At 40.9% G+C, this 25,114-nt stretch overlaps 3 protein-coding genes and 1 pseudogene across 6 annotated transcripts; 2 read left to right on the top strand and 2 right to left on the bottom strand.

Moving 5' to 3' along the window:
• Nucleotides 1-245: 245 nt before the first annotated feature.
• On the bottom strand, nt 246-4,219 carry LOC311024515 (chemerin-like receptor 1 pseudogene; annotated as a pseudogene). Of its 2 annotated transcripts, none has more exons than XR_014599317.1 (2): nt 4,186-4,219; nt 246-3,677 (listed from the first exon to the last, which is right to left on the bottom strand). The product of XR_014599317.1 is annotated as a chemerin-like receptor 1 pseudogene (transcript). The 2 variants fall into 2 exon arrangements; XR_014599318.1 differs by having other exon boundaries at nt 4,196-4,218.
• A 2,800-nt stretch (nt 4,220-7,019) lies between these two features.
• On the bottom strand, nt 7,020-10,661 carry LOC311024513 (chemerin-like receptor 1). Its single transcript, XM_084026947.1, has 2 exons — nt 10,585-10,661; nt 7,020-9,978 (listed from the first exon to the last, which is right to left on the bottom strand). The coding sequence occupies exon 2, from the start codon at nt 9,965-9,967 to the stop codon at nt 8,825-8,827; it is 1,143 nt and encodes a 380-aa protein (XP_083883073.1). The 5' UTR covers nt 9,968-9,978; nt 10,585-10,661; the 3' UTR covers nt 7,020-8,824.
• A 6,690-nt stretch (nt 10,662-17,351) lies between these two features.
• On the top strand, nt 17,352-18,686 carry LOC311024527 (trypsin-3-like). Of its 2 annotated transcripts, none has more exons than XM_084026964.1 (5): nt 17,352-17,509; nt 17,608-17,761; nt 17,890-18,152; nt 18,250-18,386; nt 18,472-18,686. In XM_084026964.1, the coding sequence occupies exons 1-5, from the start codon at nt 17,470-17,472 to the stop codon at nt 18,619-18,621; spliced, it is 744 nt and encodes a 247-aa protein (XP_083883090.1). In that variant the 5' UTR covers nt 17,352-17,469; the 3' UTR covers nt 18,622-18,686. The 2 variants fall into 2 exon arrangements, with proteins under 2 accessions (XP_083883090.1, XP_083883089.1); XM_084026963.1 differs by having other exon boundaries at nt 17,602-17,761.
• Nucleotides 18,687-21,186: 2,500 nt separating this feature from the next.
• On the top strand, nt 21,187-25,114 carry has1 (hyaluronan synthase 1). The gene is made up of 5 exons (XM_084026936.1): nt 21,187-21,300; nt 22,094-22,795; nt 22,872-23,097; nt 23,202-23,334; nt 23,422-25,114. Exons 2-5 carry the CDS (start codon nt 22,106-22,108, stop codon nt 24,095-24,097), a joined length of 1,725 nt encoding a protein of 574 aa, XP_083883062.1. The 5' UTR covers nt 21,187-21,300; nt 22,094-22,105; the 3' UTR covers nt 24,098-25,114.

The raw sequence follows: 25,114 nt of genomic DNA, 5'->3' as shown, positions 1-25,114 counted from the left end.
AGAGTTTGTTGAACCTGCTTTGTGAAACGGGCCCCTGATGTGTAAAACAGCTCCCTCTACTGGCCAAAACTAAAAATAATGAGCAAAGTCAACAAAATGTACATACTGTGATTGGCTACTTGTTCGTTACATCAGACGAGTTGTGTATGTGATGTCCTTTTCTGTATATATACATACAAGAGAAATAGATTTCAGGCACAGTTTTTTGCGAAGTCATGTGGTGATTATGACATTACGAATGAAAATATGGTCCAAATTGTATTTTAATAATGAAAGTAATGGTAACAACAAGAACTACAACAACAGCCATAATTATCATCATGTATAGACTAGTTGGCCACTGGGGCTAAACAATTAAATTAAAATAAAAACAGTCAAATTATCATGTACATTGTTTACATTAGACATTTTAAAGAGAAGTTCATTACAATATGCCACATATACCAAAGTCATACAATAACTACAATAAGTGTGCCATCCTATTTTTTCTCTTCATTCAATAAGTCAATCGATAACTTCTAAACTAAAGAGCTTCTAAAATGTGCATATTTGGGCCTTAAATATAATTTTTGGTAGTAAACAGTAATCTGATGTCTTTGTTTTTTTAATTTTCTTTTTGCAGTGGGTTGGACAAAACAAGACATTTACACTGGGATATGTGGTTCATTGAGAGGAAATCAAGAAACAAAACCGGCAGATTAATCGATAATGAAAATCGTCTGTCGGTTTGTTGTGGAAATGTAATTATTAAAATCGGAGCTGATCCCAGTTGTCATTGGGTGACAGCAGGGTTCACCCTGGACAGGTCGCCAGACTATCACAGTGCTGATATGTAGAGACAGACAACCATTCACATTCACACCTATAGGACATTTTAGAGTCATCAATGAACCTATCCACATCCTGAATGACGTTGGACTGTGGGAGGAAACCTGAGAACCCAGAGAGAACCCACGCTTACACGGGGAGAACATGCAAACTCTGCACAGAAGGTCGAAAATCCAAATAATATTTGAATAAAAGAAGCAAGAAAATGTACAACACTATCATCATCATCATCATCATCATCATCATCATCATCATCATCATCATCATCAATGTTCAGTCATCCTTGATAAAATAAACATCAAATCATATTATTGTCTTTGTCATCAAAATTGCTTGCGAAAGTGACAGATGGAATATAATATAAAGCTCTCTTCAACAACCAAATATATTTGTTCTTGCTTTTTGTTTCTTGTGTTACACAAATTAAACCACAAACTCATGTAATATCTATTGTGAAATAACTTTTGGGTTTGTCCAGGAAATCCGCTTTTTGCTCGTTTACGGTACAGACTGAAGGCACTGCTGTTCACGGGCATCCAACAACAGAACTGTATGATGAAAGTATGATGAAAGTAATTTCACTAGCACCTTACTCAATGTAGGTGTAGCTCACAAATGCACATTGGACAATATTAAAATGAGTTTGTTCCATCAGATCTCTTGCTGTAAAAGTAGAGGTACTCTTTGATACCTGATCCGTTAGACAACCATAAATTAATCTACATCCCACTGAAATGCATGTCCTTGTATAGAGAAATACAAAAGCAAAAAATATATGTTTATATTTGTGTCAAGATTATTGCTATGTACAGTATTTGTTTCTACATCCTTATGACTATTGTCATACTGTGTACAATTTAATTGTCATGTGCTTTATATATATATATATATATACACACACACACATACACATGAACAGGCAAGTGTGTTCATAGACATATATAAAGGCTATATGACTGGCCAATGGAGACCGACGTTACCACATGGCGGCCATCTTGCCACAGGCAGCTTGCCCACTCATGAATGTCTATGGTGCATGTACTATTGAAATAACCATAGCTTGCCCAATTTTTTTAACAGCTTTAAGCGGTCCAAACTTCACATGTTTGATGAGAGTCCCACCCTGAACACATCTACACTGCAATAATGATCAGAGCGCCACCTACTGGCGACAGGAAATGTCATGTTTTTACACTTTTATGCATTCCTCCTCATGTGTTGGCCTGATCCACCTCAAATTTGGGCAGAAAAGACTCAAGACATTGCTGCTGCTTACTGTTGAAGATTGGTAGGATGCCTTGAACGCCATTACCACAGCGATGCTTTTTGCCATAAGAGGAAGTGATGTTTGCAGTGGGTTGCTACAGTCCCAATGTTGTGAAACTTTGTACACCAGTCAAGCATTATGACTTTAAATGTCTGATATGGTTATAAACAGATGAAAATTCAAGCACGGGATACCCAGCGACGGGAAGGTGGTCGGGTAGGCGGCCGGGTAGGCGGCTTTAGCACTGGCAGGCGGTCGTAGTAATCCAAACTTGCGTGTGTGCGAAGGCCCGTGCATCACTCCTTGCAGTTTGAATACATTTTATTATCCTTGTTTTAGCTCTATGTCTATTTCTATGTGTGTATATCGAGAGGGACAAAAAGTTGGAGTCAAATTCCTTGTATGTGTTCACACTTACTTTGAAAAAAAATGAAAGCTGATTCTGATTCTCATCCTTATATTTCAGTATTCGCAGCTGACTCATCATTGCTCCGACTGGTGTCCGCTGACTTTGTGTAAGTAGTGGAGCCAGAAACCTCTTCCTTGAAGGCGGCTTCCATTGCACTCAGGATGGATTTGCAGACTGTATCCCTAAAATCTTGTCCTATGAACACGTACAACAGGGGGTTCAGGCAACTGTTGAGAAAGGCCAGGCTGGTTGCTATCGGGATTCCGATTGTGGTGACATGGTTTAATTTTTCACTTCGATAACCAGGCATGCTATTGACCATCTCTATTAAAGCCATGATGTGATAGGGAGCCCAGCACAGGAAAAAAGCAGTGATAACTGCAGCGATGATCTTAAAGGGGCGACTTGACTGGTTGGCCAGGGTGCGGTTTCCTCTGATACGATGGATTATCACAGCATAGCAGGAGACAATGACAGTGAAGGGGACTACAAATCCCAGGAGGAAGCGGGTGATGATAAGGGCCTGATGACGAAACTGCCGCAGCTGATTCAGAGCCGGTGTTTTATAGTCATCAGAAAAAGCAAAGTTGTAGTAGCAGTTGATGATTTCCTTATGGAAGAATGATGACCCAGTGTCCCTGAAGATGAAGTATGGAGCGCTGAGAATCAGAGCCAGCACCCAAACACCCAGACTCACACAGGACGCCCTGTTTACACATCGGTGGTTCTGGGCCCAGACGGGCCACACCACGGACACACATCTGTCCATGCTGATCACCACCAGAATGTAGACGCTGGCAAAAATGTTCAGAAAGCTTATAGTGCTGTTCAGTTTGCACATGAACTTGCCAAAAGGCCAGTGGAAATTCATAGCGGTGTAGGTCACACTCAGGGGAAGAAATGCTGTGAAGAGGAAGTCGGCCACAGCGAGGTTGAGGAACCAAACCGTGTTAACTGTCTTCTTCATCTTGAACCCGGTCACCCAGATAACCACTCCATTGCCGAGCACACCCAGAACAAAGGCCAGGCAGTAAACTATGAGAGACACGATGTTGAGAGACTGTCTTAACTCTGCATACTTGTCAATAAACATAGTGACATTATTTCCAGATCCATCTGTTGTATTGCTGTGATTGGAAGGGGTAGCGGCCATCTTCATCAGTGTCTTTAGACCTGCAATGGCAACATGAAGATATAATAGGAATATTTTTAAAGCAAAATATAAACATTTATAACACACACACACACACGCACACACGCACGCACACACACACACACACACACACACACACACACACACACACACACACACACACACACACACACACACACACACACACACACACACACACACGCACATGTCAGTGTATGTTACTTTCAATATTATTCTACTAAACTAAACAAGGAAAATCAAATTTGACACAGGCCTATGAGGAACTCTTTTTAAAAATCATCATTGACCCACAAAAGCATCAACTCTCTGAAATAAAGCATTTTAAATTGCTTTATTTGTAATTTTAATTACTCACTTCATTCTAAGAGTGAGGCCCCACCTCGATGTGACCGATGTCGAGGGTAAGAGTTGGGTATACTTAGGTGACGAGATATATGGTCATATTTTCTTATAATATCCTTTTTGGAATAATTTCAGTAAAAATATAACATTATAAGAATAACATACCGGTAGGTACCTTTCTCAAAGCTGTCCCGTTGGTTGAGGATGAATCTGTGACAGAAGTAATTCAATTCAGACGTTTATATCTGTGGGTTGTGCAACACCAGTGGGGCAGGCTGAGGCGGAGCTACATGCAGGAGCACCCCCCCCCCCCCCCCCCCCCCCCAAGTTATATACATCTATATTGAAACTATTCGTGCTTGACAAAAGGAAAATTCCATGTGCTAACACAAAAAGGTGTCTTCCTTGATGTGAGCTCTACCAATAATACAATTTCTCTTTCTGACATACAACTTGAATCAGTGTTACTATCAGGGCAGTTGTGCAAGTCTAGGTCCATCCTGTTTTGTACTCAGACATTTTGAAAGACACCCATCCAGTGCAGTTGACCTGGTAGGGGTGTGAATCTTTAGCTTCACAGCGATTCGATTCGATTAACGATACAGTAGTTGGCGATTCGATTCAAGGATGATTTTTTTTTGTAACGATTCGATTCGATTCTGTAAACCACGATTCGATTCAGTAACTTGTAACCAAAATAAACATGCAATAATGCAAGTGAGACTATCTGTATTCTTCTGAAAGGTGAAAAATAACATATTTATCCTAGTCCTGCATAATATTTTATGCTGAATACAAAAATGTAATTAAACATTGCTCAGTTATTTTGAACATTTTTCAATAGACTACATGCTAGCAGGGGAGAGTGTGTCTTAGATAGATAGATAGATAGATAGATAGATAGATAGATAGATAGATAGATAGATAGATAGATAGATAGATAGATAGATACTTTATTGATCCCGAAGAAAATTAAACGTATTAAAACATTAATCATAAGTAAGAATCACGATTCATCCGATTAAATGCATTTATATCGATTATTGGTGAAGCCAAAACGATTCATTCTATTTATTTATTTTAGCAGATCGATTTAGTAGAATCTATAGGACTGACAATCGATTCATCGATTAATCAAATGAATTGTTACACCTCTACTACCAGGCTGTTAAAGTGGCCTACAACATCCTTGTTTTCCTAATGTTTTACATTTTGTTCCCAGGTACTTAAGGTGAATGACACGAGAGCGGTCATATTATTGGGTGTAGGCAGATATAGTACTTCATGGGAAGAACAGAAAATATATACCATCACCATACACTAAATGTAATTATATCTGGCTACCATATAACTGACAAGAGTTGACACAATGTACAATCATTCTAAATTACAGTTACAGTATGATTGCTAAATGACAGTGGTCACAGCTGAAGCCACATGTGCAAAACTCTAACCACAGTCTGCATCGCTAACAGTCACATGAGCAAAACAGTTTACACTTGCAACACTCACTCCAAACAACACAACTCTTCACACATATTTCCAAACAGGCTCGGTGCAGCGAAACACTTTGAATAATCGTCATGGAAACGACACACACTGACAGGAAAAACACGACTATCAAACACCAATACAGAAATGATCAAGTTTGAATCTTTACAGTTTGAATCATTTGAATGACTTCACACAAATCAACATTTTCTTTTAAGAGTGAAATTCTTTCACATTTTTATTTGACAGTTTTTTATGACTCCTATAGCAATTTTTTTTATAACAATTTAACAATAAATCCTTAACGCAAAAACACACCTACAACACACAATTGGCAAAAACACATTGTTCACCAATCTCCAAAACGAATTGTAAAATACAATACAGTAAGGAGTCAAGCCTCAGCGGCGCCCTCTATTGACCCACAGTGCAGGAGTGTGAAGGCTCATTGGATTATGGTTTGGGTTTGCATATTTATTGTGAGGGATTTTGTGTTTGTGTGGTTAGTTTAGTGTTCATGTTGATTCACAGGATGGTGACCATGACTAAGACCTGTGTGAAGAGTTTGGTAGCATCCGGGCAGATAGAGAGTCCAGGGTCCTGCAGGTACGACAAAGACTCACACCTGAACTCAATGCTCCTCCTCAGACAACTCCGCCTCCAGACCTGCACTTCACAACATACCACTACCATCATTATCTAATTACAGGCCTTACTTACAAAGTGGACTCTTTCCCACATTTAGAGCCGTTAAGTAACGGAATCCACTTTGACGGTTTCTCGTTGATTGAACAATTCCCCTAATTCACTCACAGTTGTAGTTACCTGCTTTTGTTCCTTTGAGCAGCAGCGTATTGTGCCATGAATGTCTTTGTTTTGAGATCATATCAAAGAATAACTTTAGAGCTGATCATGACTTATAAAATACTTTCCATACACCATTACAACTATGTTGTGAAAGGATACAGAGGGATGTACATGATTTTTTATGTATTGTTTCTTCATGTATGAAGAGTGTAACAATTTGAAATTAATTGTTATCATAAATACTATTTCACTGATAACATTAACACGTACAGCATTTGTGTTTCTCAGAATAACAGGTCAGTTTGTAAACACTGCTGATAATTAGTGACTTTGACAAATGACTGATGATTCACCCACTTCCTGACTACTTGACTGGAATACCTTTAATATTGCAAACAGTTCTACAAATCTGTTTGCAAAGGCTTATTAAAGGCTACAAATCAATCAGTGTGTGCAGGGTTTTTTCCTCTCAAGTTTTGCTGTTCTTGATCTGAGAAGCACCTGGTTTAAAACAGCTCCCTCTACTGGCCAAAACTCTAAAAATAATCAGCAAAGACAACAAAATGTACATCTGTGATTGGCTACTTGTTGGTTACATCAGACGAGTTGTGTATGTGATGTCCTTCTGTATATATAAATACAAGAGAAATAGATTTCAGGCACAGTTTTTTGCGAAGTCATGTGGTGATTATGAATGAAAATATGGTCCAAATTGTATTTTAATAATGAAAGTAATGGTAACAACAAGAACTACAACAACAGTCATAATCATTATCATCATGTATAGACTAGTTGGCCACTGGGGCTAAAAAATTAAATTAAAATAAAAACAGTCAAATTATCATGTACATTGTTTACATCAGACATTTTATAGAGAAGTTCATTACAATATGCCAAATATACCAAAGACATACAATCACTACAATAAGTGTGCCATTCTATTTTTCCTCTCCATTCAATAAGTCAATCTATAACTGAACAGAACTGGTTTGAGTTTCTAAAATATGCATATTTCGTACTTATTAAAAAATAATCTTTGATAGTCAAAAGTAATCTATGTTTGTTTGATCTTTGTTTTTGTTGCAGTTGGATGGACAAAACATGACACTTGCACAGGGATATGGTTGATTGAGAGAAAATCAGAACAAAACTGGCAGATTAATCGATAATGAAAATTGTCTGTAGGTTTGTTGGGGAAATTCAATTATTAAAAATCCTGGATTATGGCACAGAATTTACATTGTCACACATCAGTCATATCCCCACACCCCTAAAAAGTAAATAACAATAATGAAAAGATCAGACCAAGCCAAGTATATAATGCAGCTGTTACTTTAAACACAATAACACCATAGTTGCTATAACGGTATTTATTTGGCTCACATTAGCCTGTCCTAGTGCTGAATAACAGTTGTAAAAAAGCATGCAGTAGACATGTAGCAGTCAAAAGTCAGTTTCTATGGTGTTGCCACATGGCAGGTAGCATAATAAATAGACATTACAGGGTGATTTGCTTAATGAGAACCACTAGACTATATCTAGTGCAACTAGATAGTGTTGATGGCCTTATGGTGACTATCATGTGCCCAATTAATTAACTATAAGCCTGTTTGTGTAGTGCTTCCACAACATGATTTCAAACTGCAGATTTACTTTATTATTGCTCTTCAGTGCATTATTTTACATCTTTGGCAAGAAAGGCATTATGTACTTTGTCATACTAGCTTCATTAGTCTTATTTAAGTGATGTGCCAGCCGGTTCAAATCATGAATATAGTCTACAATCATGGCCTATGAACAACGAGTACTGTTTTGTTGCTCAGCAGGAACGTAGTAAACAACATCTGGAATGTTCCCTTGGTCAACCAAATCTTACATTTATGTTGCTTGTGATGCTTAAATGATATGTAATACCTATTTTCGTATTACGACTGGTTTCACTCGTCAAAAAAAGATGGCACATTGCACATCCATTTAGTCTATTATTGGTACAGAATGAGGGTAAAGCTGCGAGTCAAAGTGCAGCCAACAACAGGACTTTGTAGTGAGTGAGGCACCATTCTTACTCAAGATAAATATAGGTTATTTAATTTGGGTACATTTGTCTGCATGTGTTTTTATGCGTGTGTGTTTCTTTATTTCTTTACTTTCTTTTTTCCATTGTAAAGCTTTACATAAATAAGCCTTATTATTATTATTTAACATTTGAACCTTTCCATCATTTTAAAATGATTTAAAAGGGATCTAGAAGTAAATCTATAATATGCAACTCTGTCTAATCTACCACCTTGTAAATACTGTCAAAAAGGTTGAAAATCATAAAACTTATATCAAACAGAAAAACTTGAAATGTTCCAATTTCTGATGAGAATACAAATTGCCACGAGGGTCCTTGAATAAAGAGCAACAACAAAAGCTAAGTTATTTTTTTATATACAGTAACATTTGCTATGTACAGTTACAGTATTTGTTTATTTATATATATATGTATATATCAGGGACAACCTTATACCTCGGCATCAGAAACAGACTTTTCTTTGCTCCGACTGGTGACCATTGAGTTTGTGTAAGTATAAGAGCGAGAAACCTCTTCCTGGAAGGCAGTCTCCAAAACATTCAGGATGGATTTGCGGACTTTATCCTTGAAATCTTGTCCCATGAACACGTACAGCAGAGGGTTCAGGCAACTGTTGAGAAAGGCCAGGCTGGTTGCTATAGGGACTCCGATCGTGGTGACATGATCTAATGTTTGGCTTGTATGATTAGCCATGTGATTAACCAACTCTATTAAAGCCATGATGTGATAGGGAGCCCAGCACAGGAAAAATGTGGTGATAACTGCAGCGATGATCTTAAAGGGGCGACTTGACTGGCTGGCCAGGGTGCGGTTTCTTCTGAGACGATGGATTATCACAGCATAGCAGGAGACAATGACAGTGAAGGGGACAACAAATCCAAGGAGGAAGCGGGTGATGGTCATGGCCTGATGACGAAACTGCCGCAGCTGATTCACAGTCGGTGTTTCATAGTCATCAGAAAAAGCAAAGTTGTTGAAGCAGTTGATGATGTCATCATTATTATATGATGGCCCAGTGTCCCTGAAGATGAAGTATGGAGCGCTGAGAATCAGAGCCAGCACCCAAACACCCAGACTCACACAGGACGCCCTGTGTACACGTCGGTGGTTCTGGGCCCAGACGGGCCACACCACGGACACACATCTGTCCACGCTGATCACCACCAGGATGTAGACGCTGGAAAACATGTTCAGAAAGCTCATAGTGCTGTTCAGTTTGCACATGAACTTGCCAAAAGGCCAGTGGAAATTCATAGCGGTGTAGGTCACACTCAGGGGAAGAAACGCTGTGAAGAGGAAGTCGGCCACAGCGAGGTTGAGGAACCAAACTGTGTTAACGGTCTTCTTCATCTTGAACCCGGTCACCCAGATAACCACTCCATTGCCGAGCACACCCAGAACAAAGGCCAGGCAGTAAACTATGAGAGACATGATGTTGAGAGACTGTCTCAGCTCAGCATGCTCGTCCTTGTAGTCATACTCATCATCATCATCGTACAATGACATATTTCTGCCAGTGTCATCGGATGTATTGATGTGAAAGAAAGGGGTAGCGGTCATTAGCTCCATCATTGTCTTAAGACCTGCAAAATGATAAAACAACGTTAAACATTTTATATTTTAAGGTCAATAACAGTCCCATATAATGCATGAGATTAATTATTTCCTAAATCATCTTAATTAAAAGTTAGGATCTTCAGTCCTCTCTTGAAAATGACAAATGACAAAAATCCACTTCAGTCAGCTCTGCAAAAAAAAAAAAAAAAAGTTCCATAGAAGATGCTGACATTTGACATTTGCCAAATGACATTTGAAATTTCGATGCTAGTTAAAAGCTTCATAAGAGTTTAAAAAAACAACAACTTGATAAGTCTTGCACAAGATGCAACAAAAGGCGCACCGGATGAAATTCAAATCACTGCAACAGTAACAGCAATCTAGAAATCAGTGAAGCTGCAGTAAATAAAACCACCCTGTGGTTACGTTTTACGTCATAAAAAGTTAGACAGTAAGTTATTTCCACTCTTCATTGCTTACAGATCCGACCTCAAAGAGCAGCAACTCTCTGAAACTCAAGCCGTTCAAATTCCAGACTAAGATGCTTGCTGGAGCATCGCCGCCTCGTCTACATTGGATGCTCTAACGGTCTCTTTCTTCTAAGGTTTCTGAAGAGGACAAAAGCACCGTACCTTTCTCAAAGCGCCAGTCCGATGAGGATCTGTCCGCTGCAAGAGCCACAAAGGGACCAGTCTGACTCGTCCGTGGAAAGCGTGGAAAGCGAGTTGTGATCCCCGATTCTTTAAATACGTGACGTCATCGCCGCTCACATCGGGCGGGACCTTGGGCGGCATGCACGCCCCTCCTATGAAGACCATTAAACCCCCCCGTGTAGGCTACTTCATTCTTTGGCTGATTCTACATCGCAAGCAAAAATACGTCTACTAAAACAAAGCACAATTTGGGCTTCATTGATAGAGGGGTTACATTAATGCAGGCAGAGTGAAGATGTAGTACACTGTAAAAATTAGTTGTGCCCATTAGTCATGATTACTTCAAATTGATTGTCAGTATGACTACAAATTATTGAAATCGTTGTGATAACTCAGAATTTTGTGTTTATGTCTTCTCAACTAGGGAAAAGTTTTCAAACTAAGAAACATGATTCAACTGAAATTAAGTTAAAAAGGATGTACAGATAATCACTTCTGTCATTGGCTGACGTAGGCACTTCAACTAACGTCTCCGAAATAACCTGTTTCTGCTGGCCGACATTTTCTCTCTCATTCACCACACCCAAATCTGCTCGGTGCCCTGCTGGAATCTGAGGTTACTAAGATAGCTAGCTATAAGTGATAGCTAAAAGTTTTATGAACTTCATGACTAAATGAATATAAAAGGCCAATATGCAGCTGTCTCAATAGCAGCTTTTAAATCTATATAAGTGTGCTGCTGATCTGAAGTCTGACACAAATACAAATAATAATAATGCATTTTATTCATGGGCGCTCTTTAGGACACTCAAGGTCACCTTACACGTACACTTAAAATGAGGAAAACAGATGTGCAACAGTACAAACAGACCAAATATAAAAACAAAGCAATGAACAACAACAGGCTAAAGTAATAACAGGTAGATACTAAAAAGGCGGGATGGGAAATTGGGGAGAAGTCAATATCATGGTTGGCTTGTGGGAGAGAATTCCAGAGACGGGGGGTGGGGGCTGAACACTCGTGATCCCATGGCGGATAGTCGGGCAGGAGATGTGGTGAGGAGCATGGAGGAGGAAGAGCGGAGAGTACGGGTAGGTGTGTAGGCGTGTAGGAGCTCAGATAGGTAAGGAGGTGCCATGTTGTGAAGTGAACCCCGCCAAGACGTGTCTTTGCCAAGCGATAGAGCCTGTAGGGAAACCCCAAAGTGAAAACGCCAAGCAACTGAACACATAAATTGTGGGTTGTCGGGATGACTACCTGAGAAAGTGTGGAGCAGTGACTCCTGTGGCAGTGATCCTGCTGCGTAATGTGTTTTCCTCCATGTGGGTTGACCTCGCATTTGCCTGAGGTTAAGTGGGATTGCTCTGTGTTGACCGTGTAAACCGGCATCCGAGTGCACAGGTCGCATGTTTTTGTGTCAGAGAAAGTCACGGCAGTGTCCGTCGATAATTTAGGGTTGCCGTGCAGCTTCATGAAATAACAGGCTACACCCTCTGTGCCACTGTCCACTCGAAGCTGGACACATAACTGCGGTGCCTCTGTAGATTCAGAATGCAGGATTCTACAAACAAAACAGTTCTGGAGTAGAAATGCACCTTTGTGTCACACATTATTGGAATTTGGGAAATGTTCATATTTGTCTGCATCCTTCTGCATTATTAAACCAATCTCTGGACATTTGGAAAAACACATTTGAGGTGTACGTTCTCTCATACCCAAAAAATGAAATAAGCAGAAACACTACTGGCAGTACTCAAACAGTAAATATACAACAGGGTTTCTATATTTTTGGAGGTCAGTCATTTTCTGTAATTGAAATAAAAGTGTTGCATGAAGTTGGGAGTTGGAGGGATATTCTTGGTCACTCATTACACTGAGCCATGCATTCCTGAAGCGTCTGACATTTACAGTAAAGGTGCATAAGTGTAGGCATCACTACAGAACGGGACTGGCAAACAACCGCAGAGCTGATTGCAACCTTAAAACAAAAGGGTATTCATGTAGCCGCCCTGAAGCATATCTAAAATGTAAATCTATGCAATTCAATCTTTTAAAGGCTGCCTGGGACATTCCTACTGCTTTTGTATTCCAGATATATCCCAGGAAAGTTCAAGTCCCGAAAATTTAAATCTATCCCAAGACCTTGCAGTGAATAGATTTTTGTTATTTAAATAGCAAGATGGAGGCACGGACATGGGGGAGTGTTGGCTGGAGGACTGAAAATCAGTCTCCTGTCCCAAGAGAAAAGCCCTACCTTTCAGTGGGGAAGAAATGTTTCATCTGAGATTGACTTCATGGTCATATTTCCTCCCACATGGTTCCGCTTTACTCTTGTTTTTTTTTACCCCGCTACCCACACATTTGTACATCTGTATGACATGGTTGTGAGTTCATTCTGTTTTTTTCTTTCTTCTTGTTTGATGTGGAAAATTGTAAAACATGATGATGAGACCGTTTCCTCACAGCAAAAATGTGTGTTTCTTCACTTTTCATGTGCAAACACACTAACGTTGAGACAAAGATAGCGTGGTGCTGAATTCCGCTCTACTTTATGTGACTCAATTATATTAATCAGATGTCGAAAAAAAGCACTCGGCGAACATCTTTTACCGAAGCCAATTGGGTCGCACATCATTTATTGGGGGTAGAATTTAAAGAATATTGCCACTGGCAATATAAATCAGAATATCAAACTGGACTTAAAGAGTTAATGGGGAAAAGGCCATTCTTAAAATCAGTAAACCAACAGTACTTTGATATTCCATAGAGTGCACAATAAAAAACAAAAAAAAAACATGATTTAGGAATAAAACAATAAACATTCGAAATATCTACAATTAAAAAAAACAGTCTAAGGAGGATTTGATCTTGTTCTCACAGTGAAACACAATGAGACCCAATATCTTGAACTGATCAGATTCACACGGTGTGAGCTGCAAGAACCTGCCCAACCCTAAATAGCAAGTCCCCCGCTAATGTACTCACACCACACAGGAACTATGGCCTGCCAATTCTCCAGATGTGAGGGGGAGGAAGGAAGGAAAGAGAGAGAGAGTGAACGAATGAGAGACACTACATATGTCTGTGTGCATGCTCTCAGTCCCTGCAGGAGTCCAGAGCAACACCCTTATTTGCATGTGTAGGAGGACTCACAACTCTGTTATCATTGCCTTTTTTTGGGTTACATAAATATTCACTGTCTGAATATTCGTCCCCTGCTGAGAGATTTTACACCGGGACCAAAAACAATTAATTCTAACTACAGGAAACGGCTCAAAAATAAACTGACCCAGTTACCTTCCTCATCACTCGCTTTTAAATCTGATGTTCAGCTCCATTTGTAAAACTAAATGACATTACTATTTTAGCCCGTCTAGACAGTATGACTACTTTGTTTGGTTTGGTTTTGAATCTCTTGAGCAATACATCCTCTGCTTTTCATTTCTGCATTGAATGTGTTTTTTAAATTTTCCTGCTGTATACGCTTGTAACAGAACTTAAAGGCAGAGCATTTTGCTGGTGTCTGTAGGGGATATTAATAGCTATCCCAAGGCTATAGTTTGAGGGAAGCCTTCAGAGCCAAGGGCTTGCCAGAGTTCTTGATTTACCAACCAAACATGCAATTATGTGTGTGCTGCACAAATACCAATTTGGGTGTGTAAAACAACTCATGGAGGTTTGAAATGGATTTAGTTTTAGTAGAGGGCAATATAGGCAGTTTGAGTTTGGGGGGTTTATTATTCACGGCAGCAGCTGGAAGGGTGGGGGGGTGGGGGGTGGGGGGTGGCAACCCTGAAAGGCACAGCTTATATGCATGCATGTCTGTGTCTGCGTGTGGGACAGTGTGGTACTAATGACATACTCCTGCTCCCAGTGTCACTGTCATACACCCAGTATTTTCCACCGCTGTACAGTGCAAAACACTGTGAGCTCACGGCATTTCTAAATCCACGACTCCCTTTGTGAAATGCTGGTATACTAACTGTTGTGTTGAAACGTCTACACAGCAGTATCACTGCCATAAACACACAAATAGTGTGAATCTGCTGTGTCCTGAAACCTCAAAAGGTTTGTTGATCTTGTTGCGGTGCTGACTGGAAATCAAACCCTTGTCTCATGGGTGCGGAGGTCAGGAATTTTGTTTTTCGAGTCGAAGTGGGTGCCAATGGCTTTTGCCCCGATGTCTGAGTGACGCTTTTTTCCATGAAAAACACCACACACTGGGGGAAAAAAGCTGAACCTCAATAACCTAAACCACTTCCTTACATTCGTCCTTACTTTCAACCACAACGCCTGGTCCCCCACAGCAGACCTAAAGGATATGAATAATCAGCCTGGGCTCTGTCTGACAGCAAACAAGCCTGGCAAAGCATAAGTCATACAGGGCTTTGACACAGTGCTCGCTCTGTCTCTCTGAGTGTATTTTGAGGTACAGTGAAGTGGGATTATGGAAACCGGAACTGGTTAAACAGAGAGCACCAGATGGTGAAATCAATGGTTCTCTCCTTTCCATATAATGCAACTAAGCGTAGGGTGGCGAATGTTGAGGAAAAAATAGCTGCGGTCATTATTTGAGGGTAATGGCAGTTTGGATTGCAGCGAAGTATTTATTTTTTCTCAATTGATCCAGCTGATCACATCTGTTGTTGTACACATGTGCAACTAAAAGGCATCTGGGTGTCATATGTGAGTCTATCAAAGAGGTTTCCGAGCAGTTAGATCGGGACATTTTGCATTTCTTCCACATTTTAACGATTTCAGCAATTTAGTTTTCTCTAATGACTGCCATTAAAATGTCCTGTAGCCTCATGTTTACACTTGAAAAGTTAAAGTAACAAGAGACAACTTCTCCACTTTTCTCCCCCAAGTGTTTCCAAGTGGTATTGTTGTATCGCAAAGAAAACCAGATTGCTTTCCTTTTTCCGCAGAGCCTAACAACAACACAGTTGGACACAATACTCTTGTTTCCCACAGTTACTTCTGTGCTATTGTCTGCCATTTCCACTGCTGGGCATAGTAACTGCATAGAACATGCATTGATGCTCTTTGGTAACTAGGAATAGCTACTGGGGAAAAGAAAGTGATCCTCTTCCTGTTTTTTGTTGTGCAAATGTTGACACACTTCTTTTTTTGCTGTGATGTTTCCTCTTAATAGAAGCTGTCGGTTTTGCTTAGTGTTTAGTTTTATTAGCTGTTAGCACCATTAGCTGTATTAGCACCATTAGCTGTTAGCTTTGTTAGCCAAACACACTGCAGGACTAACTATAGCTCTCCTACCGACATGAGATGATGTATGCAGCCAGCCCTAGATTCAGTTTGTTCTTTGCAAAGTTTTACATACATTCATACAATTGTCTTACCTGCAAAGTTTTCAAAATTCTGAATCACAAAATATATTAGGCTAATAAGTCCAGCAGTATGTGGGATTAGCCACGGAGAGACAGACAGATGCAGAGAAGCACACGCACTCACGTATGCAGGGCAGAGTACATAATCTCCTGGCGGGGAGACAATAATCAACATTTATTTACGCAGAAAACGTCTCTATCGCCACTTAATTGAAAATGCATCACTATGTTGTTCTTGTGAAATCACAAGCGTGAACAAACAACAGTGATAACATGTCACTTCATGTGTTTTTTATCTTTACAAGAGAGTGAAGTGTCTCGGCAGAATGCCCCTAGTTGTTGCACTTGATCACAATCAAGGAATACAAGCAATGATACGCAGGCTGTAAAAGAAACGAGGCAGACGCTGAATGTGCCACACAGTAATGATGGGGGAGAACTTGCCTGTGCTGGATGGGAATGCGTTATATTTTAGCCTTAAGTGTATAATCATAGGGTTTGGTTAAATGTACCCTCACATTTAAATGTTTTCCTGTCTGGTGCTGATAAACACCTATGCTCATACATGAGCAACAGAGCGTGGCCTACCTCTCAATACGTCTCCATTCTGAAGCATTGACTCAGCAGTGATTTGCAGTTTTGCAACACTGAAACAGGAAGTGTGCATATGTCCTTTGAATAATACCGTATATACCAGAACCAGAGAGATGGAGGAAAAAGATTTCCCATGTGTTCTGTTATGCAAAAATATATTTCTCTTATTCACTGATGACACACGGGAAACTGAAAAATTGAGAAATTGTCCAACCACGTTATATTCCTCTGCGATTATTTCATGTTAAGGCTGAGCAATGGAAAAAGGTTCCATATTGTGTATTGCAACACAGTTACATGCTGCATTTTTCCACGCAGCAGCAGCTTGCTGATAAGCAGACAACCAGTCTTGTATGAGTCAGCACAACATTAAGATTAAAATACTACTACTAGTAAAAGTATACTATTAAGTTATTTTCTGGCCTCGTTTCATGTTGAACATGACAATTTTGCCCAGAAAATGTTTTACTCAGGCCCAGAGCATCTATAACCACATGAATTACACCCACATGTCTTACTCAACATCCCTCAATGTGAACATCACTTTGTAAAAAAAAAACATTGCCATAGTGACATTGTTTTTGAGCAAATGTACTGATTCCAAAGTGAGCTCAAAGTTGTACAACTATAAGCTCAAACCCTAATGAAAATCACTCTGACTCAAAGCATACTGACAAAGGGGAATTCCGAATGTCAGTGTTTGCAATTCAAATAGTTTCCTCATCCCAGCTGTTTTCCCTGGTTTGTTCATCTCACTGCATACTGTACATTAAACTCTGTGCTCTGGGGAAATGTAACACATGTTTAGTGTTTGAGGTGTGTCTCTGACGATAGAAGGCCTTGAGAAAAAGGAGATAAGAGGACTAAAATACCTGAAACTAAGAGGACGAGGGCACATAATTTGCCGGCCAGACAGTAGGCATGAAGCTTTTCCTTCTTCTGGCTCTCTTTGGAGGGGCAGGTATTGTACAGAAAGATGCTGTAAAAAGAGTGATTTTGGAGCATTGAATGAAGCAACATTATCATATTTTTTTCTCTATTCTTTACTCTCAGCTGCAGTGGCCCTGAAGGAAGATAACAAGATTGTAGGAGGGTATGAGTGTCCCAAACATTCTGTGCCCCACCAAGTGTCCCTCTTCACTGGGTACAACTTCTGTGGTGGGACTCTTCTGTCTGATGAGTGGGTGCTCTCTGCTGCACACTGCAAAACCAAGTAAGAAGGATGATCGCTAACTTCTGTTTACAGCATGTAAATCACAACTTTAGAAGCTGGTTAACACTGATGGATTTATATTGTGTTTGAAAAAAACAAAACCTTCAAGACGGTCTTATTTCTTTCAGGTCAGATGTCGAAGTGCGGCTGGGAGAGCACAACATCTGGGAACCCGAAGGGACTGAACAGCACATTATGTCTGCCAAGTTTATTCGCCACCCTGACTACAACTCCCGCACGCAGGACAGTGACATCATGCTGATCAAACTGAGTCGACCTGCCACTCTGAACAGCTACGTACGCCCAGCTATGCTGCCTTCAAAGTGTGCCAGTGACGGGACAATGTGCAAAATCTCTGGATGGGGAAGCCTTCGTCCCAGCAATCAGGGCTGTGAGTTACAGAGAAACTGTGAGAATGATCCAAAAACAACAAAATGCTATTTCCTGCCATTATTGTACATAAAACACTCTTTTACTCTCTTTTCCAGCAAGGTACCCTGATAAGCTCCAGTGCCTGGATGCCCCTCTCCTGAGTGATGACACATGCTTTAATGCATATCCTTTCCAAATCACTGAAAACATGATCTGTGCTGGCTATCTGGAAGGAGGGAAGGACTCCTGTCAGGTATTATCGAAAGTAACACAAAACAAATGTTTACGCCTCGACTTGATGCATCAGTTAAGATAATCATCTTTTTTTTTATCTTCAGGGAGACTCTGGGGGTCCCATGATGTGTGACGGAGAACTTCAGGGAGTTGTGTCTTGGGGTCATGGCTGCGCTCTGAGAAAAAAGCCTGGGGTCTACACAAAAGTATGCAATTATATCTCCTGGATCAAGAACACCATGGCATCTGACTGAGCAGCAAAGATATGAAGTAATTCACCTGCAAACTGGCAGTAAAGTCAACTAAATGACGTGCTGCGTGTACAGTGTGGTTATTTCAGGTATATTAATGAGTCACAAGAATTACAATGACAGCGAGAATCTAAGAATACAAGACATCTGCCTTCTACTACCAGACTTTACATTCCAGTTAATGGACGGGTGTGTTACAGGTGTCTAGTGCGTCTGAAATGCTACTTGTCCTCAGCACTCTATCTTTGGTAAACTGGAATTTAAATCAAGATGGCATTTATCTATCTGTATTATAGCTGCCACCCGTGCTACCAGAGTGTTTGCAAGCTCTAAATCAGAGGAGACGTGTTTCTTGCTCAGGGAGGCCTCGGTAGAACTCAGAGCAGTCGAAGAACAAACCTGACATTTACAGTCAGACAACAGTAAATCACGAACAGCAAAAAAAAATGCTGCTACATTGCTCTTTGTGGGTTGAAATTGTAAAGCATGTTGCACACTCTGGCCACGCTCCATAATCACTGGTTGGAGCACTGTCTGCTACAAATGTGGTATTTAGACAGTTCACTATCCAGTCATTTTTTATGCTTTAGTCCTACAGCCTGAATGTAAAAAGGCACAGTTTGCGTTTGAGTCTAAAATGTTGGGACTATCGATCAGAGCTTTCCGTTTTGAACACCTGAAGGAGGATGCGTACGTACTGCTAGACACTGATTTCCTACCAGTGCCAAGACTGGCAATAAACAACAGGTGCACCTTTAGGAATACTGAATCACAAAATGCCAGAGTGATTTATTTTGGTTGCTTGGGTGTGGTACAGAGCAGTGAGCTGAGTCACCAGGCATCTGCTTGACCACCAAATAAAGAGGACTAACAAGGACTCATTTACTTACAAAACAATAGCTCTTATAGCTAAGAAGCATGCTGAACGCTACAATATTTTATTTTTTAAAACCTTGGAGAGGATATTTATTCTGGCAACACGGATCTCCATGATCCCCAAACGTACAGAATTCCACAAACCATGTTTACGCACTACTTAGAAGTGATGACAGCTTCCTTCTGCAGCATCCTTCACAGTACATGTTCTTGATGTGGCCACAGACTAATGCAGTGACTGCAACGATTAACCAGGGACGTGCCAGAAGAAACCATAGTTTAGCCATAAACCTTTCCATAAAAAAAGCACCTTACAAAAACACACACACACACACACATCCATCCATCCATCCATCCATCCATTGTCTACCGCTTATCCTGTATTCAGGGTCGCGGGGGGGCTGGAGCCAATCCCAGCTGTCATTGGGCGAAGGCAGGGTACACCCTGGACAGGACGCCAGTCTATCACAGGGCCCACACACACACACATATATATTTAAATTAAAAGGAAAAAAACAATGACAAAAAAGCATGTACATTAATGAAACATACAGATCTCACAGTGAGAGCCCAACATGTGCAGTGAGTCGAGCCCATTCACTGTCCCAAAACACATCGACCGGCTGAGCCTCCACACATGACATCAGCTGCCTGGTGGCTTCTATTTGGGTCTGACTTGAAGCGTGTTGACGGCTGGGGCCAGTTCCTGCGGCTATGGGTGTGGACCCTCATGAGCGGTCAACAGATTTCCCTGTAAAGTGACTCTCCAGGGATGTAATCATGGTTAAGTAAGGACAGTGGTAGCAACTCAGTGAACCAGAAGAGGCAGCGTTGGTCCTCTGAAGTCAAAGCTTAGAACGGAGACATGACTTCCTTTTACTCTGTGACACCAGCTTCCACTGCTCTCATATTACACCCCCCTTCCTACTTTACTACCACTTCTTGTTTCATTTTTTTTTTTTTTTACTTTTGCACTGTCAGATATAAGCCAGCAGAGGGCAACATCCAACTTGTGTTCAAGCTTGATTGCAGACTCTGAGGTTACTTATGTTTTCTTACTCAAGGTTAATGTGATTGAATACCTGACATTCTGTTCAATAGGCCCACAGTGTCTGGCAAAGCACCTTCACATACAGTGGTGGAAGAAGTATTCAGACCTTAGTCATCCTACAGTGTAACAATAAATAATAAATGAATGAATGAATGAATGAAATTTTACATTTTTAAATATTTTTAGATTCCGCCACTGTTCAATACTCACTGTTTTGAACAACTGTAGTTTTCACAATGTGTGTACACATCTACCGCTATGGCCATTCAAATCAAATTGTACAATATTATTAACATATAGTAAGGTCGATGTTAAGTCCGAAGCAGGTAAAGGGGTTTAAAGGGACATTTAGGCCATTACAAGAGCAAACCTCACAACAGGCATCCCCAAACGACCTCACAGAGGTCCAAACAGAAATGTGGGTTGATCTGTCTCTGTTTGAGGCTCTTACTTTACCATTCTAAGTTTGGGAACCTCGTGTTTTAGGGAGCAGTCTCATCTCTGGCAAAAGAAAGAAACAAAGCAGTAGCTCCGCGCGCTCAGATGCCTTCGGAGCACCGCCTTGCTCCTGACGCACGGCTGAGTCAGCCAGCGGGGGCGCGCGTAATCCTCAATTCCTCAGCCATAAAAAAAAACATGCACATGGCTCCGTCCTGCAGTGTTCAACCTAGTATCTTATAAAGCCAACCAACTTCACGCCACACAACAGAATCACGAGTGGATGTCTTGCAACTTTGAAGCCAGGGGAACTTCAGGTAGGATTAAAATTAAATGTTTTTATTGTTGTTGTTTTGCTAATAAACTACTTATAAACTCATAAATACAGTCTAACATTGGAAATATTAAAGATAGGTTGTAATTTAAATATGATCACAACAATTTCTGTAAAATCACGTCAAGTCATTGAAGATTATATTATTTTAAAATGATTGAAATGAAAACACAAATCAGATTTTTGTTAGTGGTAAGATGCCTGGTGCTTTAAACGCTATATTTACTCGTTTATCTATTTATAAATGTATTAATTACTTCAGGCAATTAATTAACACCGGTGTTATTTTTTGCTTTCTATAGCAACTCCTGTGGTCAACTACAGTTTTCTATCAGTATTACACTTGCTTCTGTGTGACAGTGGAATGATTAAATAGCGATTTAACATTTTTAATCTCTACATACAAGAATTTGTTTTTTATATTCTTAATTATTTGAATATTAATTCAATATTATTTGGTCTTGTGGACCCACTTGTATTGTATCACCAGAATGTTTTTCTGTAGATTAAGACTCAGTTGTCATTGATATTCACTCTAGAATTAGAGGCACTGAGGATTAAAAAAAAAAAAAAAAATAGACTGGAGATTAAAGCTGTTTGTCTGTTAACTGTATTCCCAGCTTGAATAGCTTGTTAACATGTATTACAACAGTCCACATAAAACAACTAACTCTACCTCCTTTACACAATACACAGCATGAGAGTGTGTACATTTTGAGTATGTAGAACCCTTCACTCACGTACAAGCCATAACGTGATATCTTTGTGTCTGTTAGGTAAAAAACACAATGGAGCTGAAACCTTTACTGAAGAAGCTGGGCTCAATAGTCCGCGCTATCTTCACTTTCACCTTTGCTCTGGTGGTCTTGGGCGTGATGGTGTGGGCCTACGTCGACGGTTTCCAGCTGGCGACCTCCGTGTATGGAATCATCTCCTTTGGCTTTTACGGACTACTCCTCTCGCTCCACGTGTTGGTCCAGAGCTTCTTCGCCTTCATTGAGCACCGCCGAATGAACGCTCGCACGGACCCGTGCACCTTCACTAAAACAATTGGGTTCACTATATCAGCCTACCAGGAGGACCCGGTCTATCTCAGAGAGTGCCTCAGCTCCATCAGGGGCCTCCAGTACCCTCCTGAGCTGCTCCGCATCATCATGGTGATAGATGGGAACACAGACGATGACCGGTACATGATGGACATGTTCAGGGAGGTGTTTGCAGACCAGGACCCTGGCTGTTATGTGTGGAGGAACAACTACCACACATGGGACCCCACCCAGGCCCAGGAGGATGTGGAAATGGGCCCAGGAGGGGATGCTAATCATACCATAGGCCTGGGTGAGGATCCACAGCGAAAAGAGGTAGAACACTTGATCCAGAGCAAGAGTTGCGTATGCATCATGCAGAAGTGGGGCGGCAAGCGGGAGGTGATGTACACAGCCTTTAAAGCACTTGGGCCATCAGTTGACTATATACAGGTACCTGTGTTTCAGTTATTTCTTTTTTATAAAATCTTCACATTTCTTATGAATGTCGGTTTCTACCTCCCTCCAGGTGTGTGACTCAGACACCAAGCTGGACTCTCTGGCCAGCGTGGAGCTGTGCAAAGTGTTGGAAAGTAACGACAAGTACGGTGCTGTGGGAGGAGACGTGATGATCCTCAACATGAAAGACTCTTACATCAGCTTCATGAGCAGTCTGAGGTACTGGATGGCTTTCAACATCGAAAGGTCCTGCCAGTCCTTCTTCAACTGCGTGTCCTGCATTAGTGGCCCTTTGGGTAAGTCCCTGCGATGTGGGTCAAAGTACTGATTCCACATGTCAAGCATCGTGGCTTTAATGCACTGTGGCAATTGTAACTAATTCTTGGTTTGCTCCATGAAGGTCTGTACAGGAACGATCTCCTGCAGCAGTTTCTGGAGTCCTGGTACAATCAGACGTTTTTGGGAAGTCACTGCACATTTGGCGACGACAGGCACCTCACCAACCGAATGCTGAGCATGGGCTACGCTACAAAGTAAGAAGCTCACTGTGCAGTTAACTTGACGGTGTGATCTTTGCTGTAACGATTGTCACAGACCTTATTTTTTGCCATTTCCTTCAGATACACAGCCCGCTCCAAATGTTACACGGAGACACCTGCTCAGTTTCTGCGATGGCTCAACCAGCAGACACGTTGGACAAAATCGTACTTCCGTGAGTGGCTCTATAACGCAATGTGGTGGCACAAGCACCACCTCTGGATGACCTACGAGTGCATCCTGTCCGGTATTTTCCCCTTCTTTGTCACCGCCACCATCATCCAGCTGTTTTGGACGGGCACGGTGTGGGACATCCTCTGGATCCTGTGCTGCATCCAGCTGATCGGGCTGGTGAAGGCGGCTTACGCCTGCATCCTGCGCAGAGACATGGTGATGGTGTTCATGTCCCTTTACTCGGCTCTGTACATGACCAGCCTGCTGCCCGCTAAGTACTTTGCCATTATCACCATGAACAAAAGCAGCTGGGGGACATCTGGCAGGCGTAAGATTGTAGGGAACTACATGCCCCTCCTCCCTCTGTCAGTCTGGGTAACCATTTTATTAGGTGGGCTTGGTTACACAATCTACAAGGAGAGCCAAGTGGACTGGTTCACTCCAGCCAAGATACTGGAGATCAAGTTTATTATTTTTGGCTGCGTGGCATACATGTGCTACTGGATGCTTATGACGTTTCTCTACTGGGTGTGGTTCCGCAAATCATGTCGGAACCGCGTCGGAAGCTACACATTGAGTGTGTAGATCCGAAGTTAATTTATTCAAAATGAATCATTTATGGACAGGGGCTTTTCATGCAGCTGCTAAACCAACAAACTTAAAAAGTAAAAAAAAAAAAAGAAATGGAGGAAAAACTTTTTATATTGATGACAAAATATCACTAATATATAGAAGTACAAATGTTTGTTGCACATTTAAATGAAACTGTACTGAGGGCCTACTGGGCCCATGCACTTCTCAGGTTTCTGTTTGTGTTCTTTATAATGGAAGAGATGGCTTCCGTCAGATATTTATTCATGATATGCAAAGATTGGTACCCAGATAGAAACATATATTTAAAGGTGTGAGAAATATATCATGTTATGTGTCCTTTAAAAATATTCAGACGATATGTCCACGTATGTGCGTGTATATAGACTACTTCAACAACACCATGAACTCCACTCACTGGACTGTCACATTTCATCACCACCGTTGCTATTATTGCACTGGATCCTGGATGGCACTTCTGCAGTGTTGCAAACTTACTTGAAAATACAGAATAGGGCGCTTATAGTGTTTGCTCATTAAGAAAGATGCACAAGCAGAGAAGAAATGAGAAACTGTACCTCTATGAGAAAACTTGAGTCGCTTACTGAAACGTGAAACAATGGGGTCTCTGAGGTTTTTTACACATTGGATTTATCCAGTTAGCTGTACTCTGTTGATAGTATGGGGCTACTTTGTAAGATGCACTTTGTTTCATTTGATACTACAGAGGAAAATTGACAAAATGCTCAGACTGATCTCATGAAGTGCCGTATGTATGACATGCCAACTCGTATGCCATTATGGCGTGTTATCACTACGCACAATCGCCTTTTTGCGTGTTTATCAACGCCGAACCCTAACACTAAAGGGCGTTTACATACACGCGGATGTGATGGGTCGTTTCGCTCAGAACGTACACATACACGCGGATAGTTCGAATTGCGTACAGATAATATATTTACGAAAAGACATGATGCCGCGTTGAAATGCTGATTTTTTGTTTTTAATATT

The sequence above is a fragment of the Eutrigla gurnardus genome (genome assembly GCF_963514095.1).
Source record: "Eutrigla gurnardus genome assembly, chromosome: 14".
NCBI classification, from domain to species: domain Eukaryota; kingdom Metazoa; phylum Chordata; class Actinopteri; order Perciformes; family Triglidae; genus Eutrigla; species Eutrigla gurnardus.
Note: the sequence above shows the minus strand (reverse complement) of the source record. Positions and strands in the feature narration are given on the sequence as shown.

Coding starts and splice junctions, on each gene's coding strand:
- has1 (XM_084026936.1), top strand. CDS start 22,106: ATGGAGCTGAAACCTTTACTGAAGAAGCTGGGCTCAATAGTCCGCGCT. Junction 23,098..23,201: donor CTGCATTAGTGGCCCTTTGG/GTAAGTCCCTGC, acceptor TGCTCCATGAAG/GTCTGTACAGGAACGATCTC. Junction 23,335..23,421: donor AGCATGGGCTACGCTACAAA/GTAAGAAGCTCA, acceptor CATTTCCTTCAG/ATACACAGCCCGCTCCAAAT.
- LOC311024527 (XM_084026963.1), top strand. CDS start 17,470: ATGAAGCTTTTCCTTCTTCTGGCTCTCTTTGGAGGGGCAG. Junction 17,762..17,889: donor GCTGCACACTGCAAAACCAA/GTAAGAAGGATG, acceptor TATTTCTTTCAG/GTCAGATGTCGAAGTGCGGC. Junction 18,387..18,471: donor GAGGGAAGGACTCCTGTCAG/GTATTATCGAAA, acceptor TTTTATCTTCAG/GGAGACTCTGGGGGTCCCAT.
- LOC311024513 (XM_084026947.1), bottom strand. CDS start 9,967: ATGATGGAGCTAATGACCGCTACCCCTTTCTTTCACATCAATACATCC.